Raw genomic sequence first — 19,164 nt, 5'->3', positions numbered from 1 at the left:
GTAATTGGCCTGGCGCTGCAATGGCGCGACGCGCCACTATCGCGCCAGGTGCATTTTTGCCTATTTTTCAGAACTTTGAGAAGGGGCAATTCCCAAATTGCCCCAATTATATATGTATCACCCTAGACTATTTTGGGATCATTTCTTCAGCCCCCACTCTCTCTCTAAAAAGCCCTAGGAGCTTCTCTCTCTCTCTCTCTTCTTCTTCTTCTTCTCCATTTCCAACAAAAAGAGTCTAAGAGCTTCAAGATTTGAGTCCTCCATTGAAGACCCAACCACAAGGTTTTCTTCAAGTCTTCACTAAGATATGTAAGGCTATCCAAAACATGGGTTGAGTCCACCCATGTGCCCTATTCTTGCTTTGAGGTTTGATGTTCTTGAAAATGGAGTTTCTTGGTATGGTTTATGTTTGTATGAGTTTTGTGCCCTACTTAATAAATGCTAGATGTGTTGATGTTGTTGAGCTAAGAAGTTCCTAAAACCTTCATGTTAGTATGAATTGACGGAGATGATTTGTTGTTATGTTTTATTGATATCTTTAGCCATGTGATTATGTTGCTTAAGTCAACTTCCTTAAATGTGTTATTCTACTTGAATTGTTGAGCTAAAGTCATAGAGTCGTGATGAGTCTTGAGGAGGTGTCATAAATGCTTATCTAAATGAGGCTTGATTGAGTTGATTTGAGGATGGAATTGATCAGTGGACAAGGTCCTAAATGAGACTTGCCATTATGACTTAATTGAGTTGAAATGAGAACTGAGTCGATGAGGTGGCAATGTACCACATGAAACTAGCCGTGAGGGCTTGTTTGAGATGATTGGATGAAGTCTTATGAGCATAGAGTTATGGGAGGAGTATCGAGCACTGAGGCGGGCGAGAGTATAGTCCGTACTCGAACCCCCGAAACTACGCCGCCAACGTAGGTAGGGATGGAACCGTTAAAGTCGGATGCTTCCCATGGGATCGAACCGTTAAAGTCGGATATTTCCCACTTATTTGTCCTGAAATGATAGGACTTGACTAATCGATGGAATCCATGATTAGGGAGCGTTCATGCCTTGGCAAGGTATGGAAGGACATGGCAACGACATCTGATTGTTGTACTATCACTGGCTCATAAGTGATGGTTGTCGGATAAGAGAAACTCCCATTTAGGTCTTGATAGTACTCCGAGTCAGTTGGGTTGAGTGGCATGAGATTTGGTCCGGTCTAAATCACTTCTTGTTAGACTTAGGGCACTTGAGTTAGTTGTTATGCATATATATATATATGATTTGAGATCCTGAGTCGATATTGATGCTTTCTTGATGTTTGTTTCCTCCGGCCATTTTACATACTTGTACATTCCATGTACTGACGCCATTTGGCCTGCATCGTTTCATGATGCAGCGACAGGTACTAGAGATCATCAACCGGCGCTCCGTTGAAGATCCACTTACACTCCCAACTAGTTGGTGAGTCCTCCTAGTTTCCGGAGGATGTTGAGATTCCTTGTATAGCTTTATTGTTGTTGTTTCCTTCATCTTGATTGTTGGTAGCCATGGGCTTGTCATTGGCACCCTCTAAACTTTGATAGAGGCTTCATAGACTAGAGTGTGGGGAGATTGGACTATTATTTTGAGGAGTCCTATTATACTTATTTTTGTTGAGTTAAACATGTTTGGCCTTCGGCCCTTATATTATGAATAGTATGTCATGATTGAGGCTTCCTTTGAGCGTTTATGACCGTTTGATAAAGTGATTGAATCAGGTGGTTCGCTTGAGGGCCAGAAATGGCTTTCAAGTGCCGGTCACGTCTAGGGTACCCTCTCGGGGCGTGACATGGATGTAGTTACAACTTACCTTTATGGTTCACTTGATAATAAAATTTACATGAAAATCCAGAAGGATTAAAATTGCCTGAAGCATTCTCGAGAGATGTACTCAATGAAATTGCAAAGATCATTATATGATCTGAAATAATCAAGGCGTATGTGGTATAATCACCTTAGTGAGTAATTGATAAATAAAAGTTATATAAATGATGTCATTTGTCCATGTATTTTTATTAAGAAAACAGAATCAAAGTTTGTTATATTCGTCGTTTATGTTGATGACATAAATCTCATTGGAACCCCTGAAGAGGTCCAAAAGGCGATTGAATAACTAAAGAAGGAATTTGAGATGAAAGACCTTAGAAAGATAAAATTTTGTCTGGGTCTGCAAATTGAAAATTTAGCAGAAGGGGTCTTTGTCCACCAATCTGCCTACACTGAGAAAATCTTAAAATGATTTTACATGGACAAAGCACATCCATTAAGTACTCCAAGATCCATTTCGACCTCCATAAGAGAATGAAGAACTTCTTGGTCCTAAAGTATTATATCTCAGTGCTATTGGTGCACTTATGTATCTTGCTAATGCAATGAGGCCTGATATAACATTTTCTATTAATTTGCTGGCAAGGTATAGTTCATCCCCAACGTGAAGACATTGGAACAGTATTAAGCATATTTTGCGATACCTAAAGGGTACCATTGATATGTGTTTGTTTTATACTAACAAAGGCGATGCAGACCTTATTGGTTATGCAGATGCAAGTTATTTATCACGCCCACATAAAGCTCGATCTCAATCAGGCTATCTATTTACACACGGAGGAACTGCTATATCATGGCAATCTACAAAATATTCTATTGTTGCTACTTCTTTAAATCATGCTGAAATAATAGCAATTCATGAAGCAAGTTGAAAATGTGTGTGGTTGAGATCGATGATACAGTTCATCAAAGAAAGATGCGGCCTGAAAAATGATGTCAAAGTACCCATAGTTATATTCAAAGACAATGTCACGTGCATAGCTCAATTGAAATGTGACTTCATAAAAGGAGACAGAACGAAATATATTTAACCAAAATTATTCTTCACACATGATCTCCTGAAGAATGGTAATATTGATGTACAACAAGTTCGTTCGAGTGATAATCTTGCAGATTTATTCACAAAAGCATTACCAACACCAACTTTTAAGAAGCTAAGATATAAGATTGGAATGCGTCGTCTACAAAATATCTAATGAAGTTTTCATCAGGGGGAGTAAAATACGTGCTGTACTCTTTTTCCCTTAACTAAGGATTTGTCCCATTGGGTTTTCCTCCCATTGGATTTTTCTGGTAAGATTTTTAATGAGGCAACACTCAAGGTGTATTACCAGATATGTGTACTCTTTTTTCTTCACTATGCTTTTTCCCACTGGATTTTTTTAGTAAAATTTTTAACGAGTCACAATATCTATGGATATTCAAGATAATTATGTATATTGTTTCTTGTAAAATTATTTTTTTATTACACGTGAATATTTAAGGGGGAGTGTTCTAAAAGTGGATGTTCCACTAGGGCAAGTTGCCCACCATCTTTTCCCTTTTCTTGCCATATTTTGGCAATGAAAAGGGCACACACAAATACAAAAGAAAATTCTCTCAATTCTCTCATCCTTTTACTATCTCTCTTCTTATTAAATTGCTAAGTTAGTTTATTTTATAACAGCATCATGTTTTTCATTTTCCCCCAGAAAACTTTAGAAGGAAAGATACGTTAATTAAATTAAGAGAAACTACATATATTAAACTCATTAGGTAAAATATTTATCTAAATTGAATTCAAATTAAATTATTTATTCGAGTTGGACCTATAGCCCAAAATGTTTACTTATGTGTAGGGCTGTTCACAGTTTTAGTTAAAACCAACCAAACCAAAAATTTAACCAAATCGAATAAAAAAACTGATATTTGGTTTGGTTTGGTTTTAAATTTGAAAAACCGATAATATTTGGTTTGGTTATGGTTATAGTAAAAAATAACCGAATAAATAACCGAACCAAACCGATAATTATATATATAAAATTTATAATTATTTATATGTATAATATTAGCTTTTCATAAATAATTAAAGATATTTTATACCTTTTAATTATTAATTTAATTTTGATCTACTTATTTTTAAGGCCCATGTCTTAAAAGAATATGTCCAAGTCCAACAATTCAAGCCCAACTCTAAATTTTAATAAATCGTAAGCACTAAGCAGCATATGTCCAAGTCCAACAATCCAAGCCCACTTTTGATTATCTTATGGATTATCTAGTTAATTTAGTTTAAATATGTAATTTTTTCATTTTAATTGACAAAGTTGTTTGTATTTTGGAACCTCTGTTTGCCTTGTTCTTTTAAATCTAAACTGCGTTGCAAGTTTAGTCCACTTGATTTTCCATCAATATGTCTTTCCCTCAATATGCAGCAATGTTCGCTCTTGTGGGTCGTGAGGAAAAAAAAGATTCATAAGAAATTTGAAGAATGTAGAGAGAGAATATTTGAATTGTCCCGGCTAGTCATAAATCGAATAACCGAACCAAACCAAACCAAACCGACAATAACCAAATCGGTGATTATTATTTTACTTGGTTTGGTTATGATTTTAGACATTTAAAAATCGATTAAATTGGTTTGATTATGATTTTAATCAATAATCGACCCAAACCGAACCATGAACACCCCTACTTATGTGCCCCCTTGTTCTATTCATTCTACTTCTTCATGCTTGATATATATATATATATACTATGATGGTATTTATATACTTTGATAGTATCAATCAGTAATTAAATATTAGCAGTTAAAAATAAAAGGCATAATACATAAATTGACCCTTAAATATGGCTTCAAATTTTAAGTACGACCTCCAACTTTCATAGTGCACAAATATGTTCTTTAACTATTCATTTCTTAAACAAAAAAATACACAAAACCAACAGCCTTATTGCGTTATATACAAACACTCCTACATGGATCTTTTAGCCACTCAGTGATTGCCACATAATTACAAACTTTACACGTATTTTATAATTAAAAAAAAATAAAAAAATAAAGAAAACAAAAGAAAATTCTGCCCCACCCCTTCAGCACTAGCCTAGCTCAGCCCAATCACCCTACCCCTCCCCCACCTCACCCAAAAATATGTTAATTTTTGCTTTGAAGTAAAAGTTTTGAATTTTTTTGTTTCTTTGCGCTATCCCTCCCTCCCCCTCCCCGTCCTCCTCTCCCCCCACCCCCCAAAAAAATAATTATTTTGATAAAAAAAGTTTTGAATATTTTTTTTTGCATCACCCCACCCCAGCACACCCCCCTCCCAAAAATATTAATTTGTCTTGAAATAAAAGTTTTGATTTTTTTTTGTTTTTTTTGCACCCTCCATCCCCACCCCATGCACCCCCCCCCCCCAAGTTTTGAATTTTTTTTGGTGTTTTGCACCACCCACTCTTGCCCCAACCCCACCCCTTCCAAACAAGAAAAAATAACCACCTAGAGTTGTCTTTTCCGTTTTTTTTTACTGTTGTCAGCTTCAAAAATTACACCTAACGCGTCTGAATTACGTCTCGATCACGCGTTATGTCAGGTTTGATTCGCGTGTTTTCTTGTTTAAGAAATGGATAGTTAAAGTATCTATTTGTGCACTATAATAGTTGAAGGTCATACTTAAAATTTGAAATCAAGTTTAGAGGCCAATTTATGTATTATTCCAAAATAAAAGTATGAAAATAATGAGAGCTAGTGATAAATGGAGTATCAAGTATTAAATGTCAATTAGCAGTTAAAAATAAAAGTATGAAAGTAATGAGATAATTACAGGTGGTAAATAATTTTGCTTTTTGGGTACAAATGTTTTTTTTACCTTAAATTAACATATTTGTAAACAAGTGAATTGACAAGGATTTGGCTTGTGGTTTAGTTAAAGTGCAAAGCTGAAGAATAAAGAAAGAAAGAGATAAATACATATGAGGAATGTTCTTGCCTTTTCTTGAGGTACCAAGTTATCTTTATATTCTTCGGTCGGCAACTTATTACGAATTGGATTTCCTCTTCCTTTTTCTACTTTCGAATTTCCCTACGCAGAAGCAGCCAACTAATCACAAGCTGTATGATTTTTTGCTCCCATGCATTTCAATTTTCATGAGTCTCTTTTACATTTATGATTTTGTTTAGTGTTTCAGTATATATATATGATCAAATAATGTATTTTTACTTGATTTTTTTTTAGAGTTGTATTGTTTAGTTCGAAATACTTATCTCCTTTTGTGTTTCTTTAATGAATTCCATTGAAAAATCAGTTCAATTTTCTTAATTGATATGCATGTAATGCTTCGCTATTATAAGTTGTTCTCTTTTTCCAACGGTTAATTAAGTCGTCTTTTTGTTAAATACATAAAGAGCGAGCTATTTTCGCCAACTTAATTATTATCTACTTGTGCTGAATTAATTCTTGAATACTCTCTTAACATACATACATGCATATATAGTGAAAGATTTTCAGACTTCTTTAATGAAGTCAATGGAATTTCAACTTGGTCTCAACTAAACACTCCAACTCATCTCCAGCGTGTTTCATGGACATAAGATGATGCTGACGTGACAAATAAATTTTAGAGGTGTCTAGATCATCATTTTGTAAGTTGGAGTGTTCAACTAGAACAGTGGATAGTGGATATGAGTTGAGGTGTATAGACGTGTATACTCAAAATAGAAATATTTACTTGCCGTTGAGTTCATGAGATTGAGTGTATGTTTATATATTATGCCGATTTCACTTTATCATTAGCCAATTAGGATTGAGCTATAGTTGATTGAGAGAAATTTGATCATCCAAGTTGAAGATATATATGTATGTTTTATTTACAGGTAGAAGATGGCAACACTGGAAGATATAGGAGTTTCTGCAGCTATAAATATTCTGTCTGCACTCATCTTCCTTTTGGCATTTGCAATTCTGCGGCTTCAACCACTCAATGACAGAGTGTACTTTCCAAAATGGTATCTTGCGGGTCTGAGAAACGATCCATTGCAGTCGGGTGGATTTGTTAAGAAAGTTGTTAATTTGGACTGGAAGGCATATATAAGGTTTCTGGATTGGGTACCGGCTGCACTGAAAATGCCTGAACTTGAACTCATTGACCATGCAGGATTGGACTCTGCTGTTTATTTACGGATCTACTTGCTAGGGTATCCCTGAATCTCTAATTATTTACTAGTCTATGATTTGTTTCAACATATCTGTGTCGTTGTTGCAATATCAATTACTCCATCCGTTTCAATTTGTTATCTTACTTTCCTTTTAAGTTTGTTTCAAAAAGAATGTCACTTTTTGTATCTTAGGAGTAACTCAAGTTGGATTGGAGCGCATAATTAGAGCACAAGATTGAAAGGACATTTTGACATTACACACATCTTTAGTTTAATATCACAAGATTCAAAATTTCTTTATTTTCTTAAACTCCGTGTCGAGTCAAACTAAGACGAATGATTTGAAATGGAGGGAGTACATGCTTGGTGACTTTTAATTCGTCTTTCAGTAGTGGGAAAGACACATCATGTTATGAAAGGGAAGCACTGAATTCTTTTTTATCTTAGTTTCTATTATGTCACATAACCGTATTAACTAAGAGACTGCTATTGATATTATAGGCGATAATGGGAATAGATTGAGTTTTTTGAACTGATGTGTTGCTTAAGTACAGCATAATTGATGCTTGTGAAGCTGCCTTTTGTTAATACAGGATGTTTCTGTTTTTTTCCATTAAATTCCATCCAATATTAGCTCAGCATTTTGAGCATTCAATGTCTATGGTCTTTTACAAATGTAAATCATGTAATTTAGCATGCAATAGAACAAACTATAGAAGTTTTTTTTTTCAAAGATGGAACTTCACTAGCAATGACTTTGAACAAATCCATGTATCAAAATGCAAAAATAGTTTCTTCTCCTTTACACTATGGAGTTAGATTAATCTTTTATAATTTATACTATCCATATCTTCCCTTTTTCTATTGCAAAGAGTATTTCCTTAGCTGAAGTTTTGAGTTACACTTAGGAACTGAATATCTGATGACATTTATGGCTTCTGATATGCAGGCTAAAAATATTTGTTCCTATTACATTGCTTGCTTTTGCTGTTCTAGTACCTGTTCATTGGACAAATAGCACTCTTATGAAGTCTGGACTTACTTACAGTGACATTGATAAGCTTTCCGTTTCAAATGTTCCACTCGGATCACAGAGGTTACACAATTTTCCTTTTCTTCAAGTATTTGATGTAATAAACTCATCGTTACCAAGTTCTTTCTGATACCTACTTATATAATATAACATTATTTTTCGTTTTACGTTTTAAACCTGTAGCCTTTTATGTCCACACCACTTTAGGAAAAAATGTATTTTTTTATATCTGTCTAATTATTTTACAAGGCTATTGTTATGATTCCAAAAAACTAGAAGCTGTTTTGAGCATTTATGGACTTCGGTGCAATAGAATCAAGTTTATCAAATTGTTATTCCAATATCTTATTATGTTATACATCACCAAGTCTTGTGTTCTTCCTGTATTTTAAGCTCAAACTTTTTACGTCATATCACGCTTCTGTAATAAAAATTCTTCTTTCATGTCTAATTTTGCTAGGCTATGGAAAGCCAGGCGAGGGAGCTAATCTTTTCATTGTTTCAAAATGGATGTTCCTTTTTATTGCTTTACTGTGTTTTGTGATGTTTATTCTTTATCCTTCTGATTAATCAAACTCTGTTTCTCCTGGCTTCTTAGAAGCCTTCACTTCATGTTAAGTCAGCTTCATGTCAATCGAGTCACCTTTTTTTGGTGTCAACTGGATCACATCTCCTGCTTCCTTTGTAAACAAGAAAATCATAGTTGGTGTTCGAAGTTGTTTTCTCTTCTTGGGTCAGGGAACTTGTCAACAAGACACTGTGACATTATGAGGATCCATTGATATGACTTTATCAAGGCAAAAAAAGGAAAGGAGGCTCATTCATGTGTGGATTGGAGTCCAGATTTAATATAAAAAATTCATTATTAACCTTATTTACAGTACATTGTGATATGTTTCTGGTTGCTTTATCTTCACAAGCTATATAAACTGTTTTCTGCAATGACTTGTATTGAACGGGATCTTTTCAGGTTTTGGGCTCATATCATTATGACCTATGCCTCAACAGTTTGGACATGCTATGTCTTACAAAAAGAGTATGCAAAAGTTGCAGATATGAGGTTGCAGTTTCTTGCATCTGAGAAACGTCGCCCCGATCAATTCACAGTATGTGAAACAGAAATATGAAATTATTCAGTAATAACAATTTATAAGTTTCCATTCTGATTGTAGTGTTTAAAAAAATAGAAATATAATCTTATCTGATAAATATAGTAATTGATGCATAGAGAGATTTGTAATGGGAAGCCTTTTTATTAAAAAAAAAAAAACAGAGAGAACTATTGAAAATACTCCTGAACTGGGCGCAAATTATTAGTTTCGTCCCCGAACTATTGACATGCTTAAAAACACCTCTTTACTTGTTCCTTAGCATCATTTACTTTTGCAATTATTTTTTTCTTAGTATCACTAAGTGTAGGAGCACTGTTAGATCTCTTGACATATAATGGGTCTGACTCCCTCTCTTTAGGAACATCTCCGAAATGATCATTGATTCTCATAATTCAAATACAACCATCGCTAATGTCTTTTCACCAGTGTAACTAGGTAGTGTTAATATCAACTTCCAGTTTCAATCTTGAACAATGTCTGACAGAAAACTTTTTACATCATTTATTGAGCTAAAATTAGAAAACTTTGTTACATCATTTATTGAGCTAAAATTAGAAAACTTTGCTACATCATTTATTGAGCTAAAATTTGATTGTTCTCAGGTCCTTGTCAGAAACGTTCCACCTGACACTGATGAATCAGTCAGTGAATGTGTCGAGCACTTTTTCCTGGTTAATCATACAGATCATTACCTCACAAATCAGGTTTGTACTTGATGTAATACACACGCTATATGCTTCTTGGGAGCTAAATCATTGATAAAGAGATATATCCTTTAATTGTCTCGTGGACACACTCATTTACGTAAGAACAACTTAGCTGTGAACAGAACTGTGTTTTTTTTAATATATAAATGGACTTAAGATTCTTTTGAGTTGTTAGCGTCTTTCCTGTACATGTTTAGCTTCTCCTTTCAAATATTGGGTATCATTTACTGCATCTTGTGAATTACTTGATACTTGTCATCTTGAGATTTTATCGCTAATAAACACGTCGAAGAATAACAGGTTTACTATTTGAAGACATTAATGTGGTCTTTTAAAAGAAAAAAGATAGATATAGTTCATAAATGGAGGACTAATAGAAGCTAAGATGGAATGATTCCTTTGTTACAGATGAATGTACAAGAGAGTAAAAAATCAGCTCTTCTGGACCCTCTCTTCCTGTTCTCATGCACAACCACAGATTAGTCTAGTGAGGATATTTTAGGTGAGGTTATGGTTGAAATACATTCCAAGAAGAAGATACTAGATAAAAATGTTCATCTCTTTTGGATCTAAAGACAGACGTGGCTGGTGGGTAAGAACTTATCTATCCAGGCATGGAGCACATAAGTAGTTCTGTGTTGGAATATGTTGTGCTCTGATTGCTATTACAGAAATTGTGTGCCATTGGATCGGGGGGAATATGCGCTGGGAACAAAATAAATTGTTAAAACGTGTATCTTCATGGATCTAGATGTATTTATAACCTGTAAAGGCAAGGAAAAAACAAATGTTGAACCATCCAATAAGGATGGAATATGCTTAAACAATGATCTATATTACTTCTGGAAATGTCATTTATCACAAGTTGTTGAGTTCTTTAAACAATGATTCTCAGAAACACTTTTTGCTTGAAAAACTAACTTTTCAATGATCATGCTTGCGGTGTATGGTCATTAATGTAATATCTCTTCGCTCCTTGACTCTTGAGGATTCACTTTTATGTCAGATATTACAATTAATTAATAGGATAATTTGTTTCAAATTGTAAATTGCAGTTCAAATTTTTTTAAAGTCAAACTTAATTATCTTTATTCATGTAATTGGGTTCTACTGCAGGTTGTTTACAATGCCAATAAACTCGTAAAATTAGTCAAGGAGAAGAACAAGAAGCAAAATTGGCTTGATTATTACAATCTAAAGTATTCTAGAAATCCATCACAACGGCCCATGATGAAGGTATGGATGTAGAGTCGAGTTAGTCCATCGCTTTGGAGATTGTTTATTTCTCTATAAGGATATCTTAAAGCATACTATGATACTTTGAGATTTAAATTGTTTCCCTTTCAGGATATCTTAAAATATTCTAGGATGCTCCACTAATTATCTGTCTACCTCAATCCTAACTAGTACTTGAAAATTCCTTCTCGAACTTGCAGACTCGTTTCCTTGGCCTTTGTGGAAATAAAGTGGATGCTATCAACTATCAGACTGCTGAAGTTGAAAGACTATCAAAAGAGGTAACAGATCTTGAATAAACTTTTCTAACTGGCTGGCATGTTGATTGACCTGAACATCTTTCTCAAAGTACACCTGAAAGTGTCTTCAATAGTCCTCTTTCCACTTCTTTTTACATCATATGGTCCATAGATACAAAATGCGACTCGAAGCTTTAAGAAGATTGTCGCTTTCAGCCATCCATGTCTTTCTGTTTACTGCATCCAAAAAAAAAGGAAAAAGAAGAAAGAATCTTTCAATCAATCATTTAACTTAGAGCTTGTTATCTTTATTCTTTATATTACTATTACTGTAGATTAGTTTTCATTTACCAATGTCATAAGTTCTGCTTTATTTGTAGATAGCTGAAGAGAGAGAGCGGGTTAAAAATGACCCAAAATCTATCATGTCAGCGGCATTTGTCTCATTCAAAACACGGTGGGGTGCTGCTGTTTGTGCTCAAACTCAGCAGTCAAGAAATCCGACTTTGTGGTTAACTGAATGGGCTCCAGAGCCACGTGATGTATATTGGAAAAACCTGGCGATTCCCTATGTGTATCTAACAATTAGGAGGCTCATAATGGGTGTTGCATTCTTTTTCCTGACATTCTTCTTCATGATTCCCATCACATTTGTCCAAACCCTTGCAAGCATCGAGGGGATCAGGAAAAGAGCACCATTCCTAAAAGTTATTATTGATATGTGAGTATGCCACGTTATAGACTTATTCCGGAGTCAGCATCATCCCATTATCTCCCATTTTTAACATTTGTTCTGCCTTCTATCAGCCTATGTTTAAGGCTCTGTGCTATTTTTGTTCATCTATTTTCATAAATTTCTCAAAATGGTGGAAAAGCTAGTTCAGTTAGTAAACCAAATGATCTGGTATCTTAGGGTATGCTTTGTAATGATGCATAGGACAATCAGGCTTAATAGTGCACATTGCCTTTACTGTACATTTAAGAGAGTAGTAGTCTCTTCTGTAGCAAAAATGGAGTGTCACTTCTGTTGATAGTTCCATTATTAACAAAAGTGTTGCTTGATAGAAGTCTAGCAACCTAAGACATGCTAAATGACATTTCCTTTCTAGAGAGAATATATACAATTCAATAAGTCAGATAAGAATGAATATAATATATGCAACAGTATACACACGTACTCCAATGTGGGTGTCTGGGAGCCGTGACACATGTTCATCTGGGGGGGGGGGGGGCAGTTTACCATATAGGTGAGGTGATGAGCAGTTATGGAGCTACAGGTGACATGTATGGGTAATTAGCCGATTCTTTAGCTGGTATATGTATATATCTGACATTGTCTGATATTATCTGTGAATTCTGAAACATGATATGACTGAGTTGGAGAAATGATTATCCTATTAATTGATTGCTTATTGATACATCACTCCGGATATTTCTTGGCTAGATGTATTTTCTGCACAATGTCATTATTGGAGATTGATAGGTCCCCGGATTGGGTGGGAGATTGACTTAACAGAGGAGAATGATATGTGATATGTTGGCAATTCAATATCCTGACCCCAAATTTTTTGAAAAACAAAACTGTTCTGGCATTGTAGGTTATCAGTTACCTATCATAGCCATGAAGATTGACATGGCATGGCATAGATCAAACGTGAAGTAGTAATTAATGAATGGTCTTCGAAGTAGATCTCTTTGTCCTTATCTCTCACCATTCTATGTGATAGTTATGCAAATGAATATTATGTTGTCTGAGTTGTTTCTTTGTGAAAGCATGATTGTTAGACTTGTGCTACCACACCCCACACCCCTCTTCCACACTGCATATATGGTTATCCGTTTTATGCTTAGATCTTTGTATCAAAAATTCCACCCAATATATTGTGCAGACCTTTTATCAAGTCATTCATCCAAGGGTTTCTACCTGGGATTGCTTTGAAGATCTTTCTCATATTCTTACCAACTATACTGATGCTGATGTCCAAATTTGAGGGCTGGGGAAGTATATCAGCTCTGGAAAGAAGATCTGCATCTAAATACTACATCTTTAACTTTGTGAATGTGTTTCTTGGGAGCATAATTGCAGGAGCTGCATTTGATCAGCTAAATACTTTTATTCATCAGTCAGCAAATGAGTAAGTTGAAGTGGCATTACTGCATTTTTTTATTACTCTTGATTTTTTCAAACAATCAATTGGAAAATGGATATTACTTACAGACAGCCTGCTTCAGATGCAGGTTCAATGATCTCCAAAATAGGATTATAATCTTCTTCCATTTCTGTTATAGTTAGTTTCATGAGATTAGAAGAAACTGCATAAGGTCTGAGGTCGAATGTTAGCTCTGTTATAACATCCACCCAATGAAATAGATTAAAAATACCAATATGAATCCCTACCATTCATAAGGTAGTTGCTTCCATTACAATTCATATGGTAATTTTGTAAAAATGAAGATGGACCCACTTAGGATTAGCAACCTTTGGAAGGAATTTGTACCCCATATTAATATTAATACAATAGTTTCTTTCTTGCTTGATGAAAGGCGAATCACTATTATGGAAGCTCAGTCCTCGAGTTTTCCTTAGTCCTTGTGAGGTGTGTCTTAATTGAAGACAAATGATATTGTGCTAGGTTTCTGTGTTTTTCCTGTTGAGGAGATTCTTACCTATTGACTTTTTGAGCATGCCTGCCACATGCATTTTAGCTCTTCCTATTTTCCCAATCACCACTCCAGTTCATGAGATTATCCGTGACCAGCATGACCTGAAGTGCAGTTCAGTTTCTAGCACTAGAAGTATGTTACATAGGCGTGTATATGGACATAGGCAGTTTGGAGCTACCTGTCTAAGGGGAGTCATTGACAGTACTTCTCCAGATATTGCACTGCATAGATGGATCAATTTTTTTTCTTTTGTGTATATATACTATATTTGATCCCCAGGACACTTTTGTATGCATATTTTCTTTCTTTATATTTTGACTCCCTCTATAACAATCTTGGTTCTGCCACTGGGCATAGGTTCGACATAGGTGAGGTTCAACTTTTAGGAGTTTTGAGTACTTGATAGATTATTTAGTAAGAATACATATCCATCTTCTACCGGTCTGGCAGTGGCCTGTCAAAGCAAATGTAATGGTCCTGATAATATAGAGTGAGAGAGAAGAACATTGAAATAGATGGTTATGAATTTGGATAGCAGCTAAATAGGAATCTTTTCTTTGTTTGCTATTAGCATGTCCAGACAAATTGCAGCAACTGTCATTGGGTCTTAGTATGTCTAGCATTTAAATGAGGAAATAAGTCTAATATCTACTCAAGGCCCTCGATTCCTTCGAAGTATGCTCGCGTTGAAGTGTGTTATCTCATATATGATAGTACTAGCTTTCCTTTTAATGCAATTTTCCAGATCTATATCCCTTTACTTGAATACTATGCTTCATAAGCACTAAAAGATTCTGTCTTTTGCCACAGAATCCCTAAAACAATTGGTGTTGCTATCCCAATGAAAGCAACTTTCTTCATAACTTACATAATGGTTGACGGGTGGGCCGGTATTGCTGGAGAGATCCTAAGGTTGAAGCCACTAATAATCTTCCATTTGAAGAACTTTTTCTTGGTCAAAACTGCAAGGGATAGACAGAAGGCGATGGATCCTGGAAGCCTCGATTTCAACACTGGAGAACCGCAGATACAGTTATACTTCTTGTTGGGCCTTGTCTATGCTATAGTCACGCCATTTCTGCTTCCTTTCATACTGGTGTTCTTTGCCTTGGCATATTTTGTGTTCCGTCATCAGGTTATCTTTTCACTTTTTAAGTCTTTTTAATTGATAAAGGATTTGGTTCTTCAGATTGAGCAGTCATACTGAGTCAAAATTGAAGAGGTTGACATGCATATGGAAGTCTACTTATAATGCATGTAGTTCTAATATAAAGATACCTTTTAAAGTAGTTGTGTATGCTCCGCACCATCTTAGACAAATCAAAATCATGTTAGCTTTGATATTGGATTATCCAGTGGATGCAAGGGTTTCAGGTTCTGCAGGTCACTTGAAGCTGTTTTATATGTAGTATCAAGTGTAGTCCTTTTTATATAATCTGAAGACACATCCAACATGACATTCGAGTGAGGCGAGGATTTTCTATCCCTGTTGGTACATATACATCTTTAGTGAACAGAACTATTGAACAATATGTAGCATTAACATAGAGGGACCCTTAATCTTTCAAATTCAATAAAGTCTAATATTGTGATGGCGTCCACCATCTCTAAGAAAGTCTCAATTTTATGGCAATATTTTGTTGGAGATTGCTATATATACTGCATGTAACTCTAGGTGTTTCTTGACCTGTATGTGTATATCAACACTCCCTATTTAGCTTTTCGTGATTGTGTTCCTTTCTGATATCATGCAGATTATAAATGTATACCATCAAAAGTATGAAAGTGGAGCAGCATTCTGGCCAGATGTTCATGGTCGTATTATATTCGCGTTGGTCTTCTCTCAGCTATCTTTACTGGGATTGCTAAGTACAAAACGCGCTGCTCAATCTGCTCCTTTCCTTATTGCCCTTCCAGTACTGACTATATCTTTTCACTACTTCTGTAAAGGGCGTTACGAGCCAGCTTTCACCAGATATCCACTGCAGGTGTGTACAATAAGTTTACAATTTGATTCCCTTTATTACTACAAATATAAATGTTCTGCACATGGAAGTGGTCTTGAACTTTTTATGTCAACTAAATTTTAAACTTTACTTAATACTGCTAAATGGAAGTCCCTAAATAAACTCAAGATAAAAATTATTGTATCTCCTCTGTTGCTTTAGAAAGCATATGATAATTCATTCAAAATCGTTTTGAGTTTTTTCTGTACGTGTAAGCGTGCCATCTTAGACTCATAGCAACTAAATTTGCTAATTGAAGATGATCTATCACCTTGTTTTCCAAATAGGTTTTTATATACTAGTCCAAAAAAGCTAGCTGCATATTCTATCTTATTATATTGACAGAAATAGAAGTAGGTTAGGTTACTGATGGTGATATGACGATATGAGGGACTGATGGTAGTGTTCTTGATCCACACATAAAAAAAAAAGCAAGAAAGATAAAGTTGTAGTGCTCCTCACCTATTTGCAGTACTTTTGAGTCCAGTGCTTTACACAATCGATCAATTTTCAATTTTTAAAATTTGACAAGTGTTTCATTTTAGAAATTCTGATCCTGATATTTTCGTGGACCTTTTTGAGAAATGGTAAGTGTATTATAAATATAAGCACCATTTACGTGTATTATTTTCATTGGATGAAGACTTAACTGTGTTGATCTCAAATGTAACTGCTAGATTTCATTAGCAAGAGATTTGTTATAGTTAACATGGAATTATAAGGTTAAATCTCATTTTTTGTTTTTCTCTAAAAGGGATATATACTTTGGTCTTCTTGGATTTCAGGAAGCAAAGAGGAAAGATACTATAGAACAAGCCAAAGAATCCAAACTTAACTTGAAATACTACCTTCAAAATGCTTATTTGCATCCTGTTTTTAGAGGTGATGATGAAGATGATGATGAGGATTTCAACGATAAGTTGGAGAATAACGGTACTGTGCTGGTCCCAACAAAGCGCCAGTCAAGAGGAAATACTCCCGCACCAAGCAGAATGAGTGGCTCCAGTGTAGAGGAAATACTCCATCACCAAGCAGAATGAGTGCCAACTCTTCTACATCATTTCTCGATGTCACTGACCATACACATTAACTGCTTTGTTTCTTCTGGATATTAGATTCTAACTCTTTCTACATAAGCGAGGTAAATGTAAATTGACCTCACACCAAATTAGCTAAGTTTGGACATGCCCCTTCTTACTTGAATGAGCAAGAGTTGCTGGCTGCAGCCTGTGGGCGACTGTTGGAATCTATGCTGCTAGTGGAGAAACAAGGCCTGATCAATAGAATCCGTCATTTTCCCACTATTATGTGCTTTCTTTGTATTTGCCCGAAAAAATGATTCGACTTGTCTGAGACCAAATGTTATAGAGTTGGGGGCTTTGTAGGGAGTCAAACATTAAGATCCAAAATGATGTGAAGTTAGAAGTTTGGTTAACTGTGTATTCTGCAAACTTAAATGTTCATGTATATTATGTTGTCTGTTATTTTAGCAGTTTGTAGGATGTGTAATACAGAGATCTTGTTAAAAAAATAAATTTAACTCAATAATATTGTGCTTTGGATGCTATTGATGGAGCATAAATGAAAGTAAATATTTAAGAACTTGTTTCTGGGAGTGGTCAGATTGTGATTTCTCCAGATGAGCATGAAAAGCTTTACTTAGAAGAGAATTTTAGTATTAGAAAAAACAAGAAAAGAACAAGAAGAGAAAAGATAACTCGCAAAGAACGAGTTCGGCTTACAAAGAGTTATTTGCATTTTTAATTTTACACGAGTTAGGGATGGCAACGGGACGAGGTGGGTTAGAGTATTTGTGGAGCAGTGCGGGTTAGAACTTTTGCAGGGGCGGGTGTTGAAAAAATGCGGACTAACACGAAAATATATATGGTTAAAATAGTGGAAATAAAATGGGAAAATAATAACACCAAGAATTTTACGTGGAAATTCTTTTAAATAAGGGAAGAACCACGAACCAAGAGCAGCAACTGATATCACTATAGTAAGAAATTTTACACTGAGTAGTCATGAGGACGATACTCAAAGTGACCACAATATACTCAAAAGAAATAACACTCTTTTAATTTTTTACCTTACTAAAAATATCGCTCACACTCTATTCTTCACATACTATTTTCTTATAGTCTATGTAACACTTCACTTTGCTCTCTAATATTTTTTCTCTCTATCTTGATCTATTTAACAATGAGCTGAAGCTCTTAATTTATAGGAGTGAAGGAACTTCTTCCGTGTATGAAAGTTGGCCGGTGCCAACTTACACCAAACTTGCCCACTTCATGGACCAACGAAAAAAGGATGAAAGTTTGCAATTTGTTTGTTGACAAAGAAAAGTAGGTTGCATCTTTGTATGACTTTGAAATAATGGGGGCTAGACCCCCCAAATCTCCCCCTCTAGTCTCATGCACTAGAATGAGGTATCTTCGTCTTATTAGAGAGAGCTCATGCCAACAAGTTATTTGCACATTTAAAACTTATCCTTTATTACCACTTTGATCTGCAGATTCTCATTTATAGAGATTGTTTCAACCTACATAGATTCGTCTTCTATCTTTTTTCTCGAATCCAGTGATATCTCACTGTCACGCCTTGGGAGGGTACCCTAGGCGTGGCCGGCACTCGAAAGCCATTTCTGACCTCCAAGTGAACCACCTGGTCCAGTCACACATTCGTTCAAACACATTCTCTCAGCGGAAGACTCAATCAATGAAGTACTATTCATAGTTTAGGGCCAAAGGCCAAATAACTATCAAATCAACCAACAGTTATAGAAGAACTACTCGAAAGAACAATCCAACATTTCTACGCTCCGGTCTATGAAACCTCTACCAACAATCTAGGAGGTGTCAATGACAAGTCTATGGCTACCAACAATCAAAATAACGGAAACAAAACAAAGCTGTAAGGATGATCTCGGCATCCTCCAGAAACTAGGAGGACTCACCAACTAGCTGGGAGTGGGTAGATCTTCAACGGTGCGCCGGTTGATGATCTCTAGTACCTGTCTCTGCATCATGAAATGATGCAGGCCAAATGACGTTAGTACATGGAATGTACGAGTATGTAAAATGGCCGAATGAAACAAACATCAAGGAAGAATCAAATCAACTCGGAATCTCAACTCAAGAGAAATAACAACTCAATCAAGTGTCCTAAGTCTAA

At 35.4% G+C, this 19,164-nt stretch overlaps 1 protein-coding gene across 1 annotated transcript; it reads left to right on the top strand.

Moving 5' to 3' along the window:
• Positions 1 to 5,882: 5,882 nt before the first annotated feature.
• LOC129875019 (calcium permeable stress-gated cation channel 1-like) lies at positions 5,883 to 17,554 on the top strand. Its single transcript, XM_055950452.1, has 12 exons — positions 5,883 to 5,948; positions 6,709 to 7,029; positions 7,940 to 8,086; positions 8,994 to 9,129; positions 9,738 to 9,839; positions 10,959 to 11,078; positions 11,279 to 11,359; positions 11,698 to 12,038; positions 13,207 to 13,452; positions 14,792 to 15,116; positions 15,736 to 15,969; positions 16,773 to 17,554. Exons 2-12 carry the CDS (start codon positions 6,716 to 6,718, stop codon positions 17,025 to 17,027), a joined length of 2,301 nt encoding a protein of 766 aa, XP_055806427.1. The 5' UTR covers positions 5,883 to 5,948; positions 6,709 to 6,715; the 3' UTR covers positions 17,028 to 17,554.
• Positions 17,555 to 19,164: the final 1,610 nt, after the last annotated feature.

The sequence above is a fragment of the Solanum dulcamara genome, chromosome 11 (genome assembly GCF_947179165.1).
Source record: "Solanum dulcamara chromosome 11, daSolDulc1.2, whole genome shotgun sequence".
NCBI lineage: Eukaryota > Viridiplantae > Streptophyta > Magnoliopsida > Solanales > Solanaceae > Solanum > Solanum dulcamara.
This window is presented reverse-complemented; position numbering and strand designations above follow the sequence as displayed.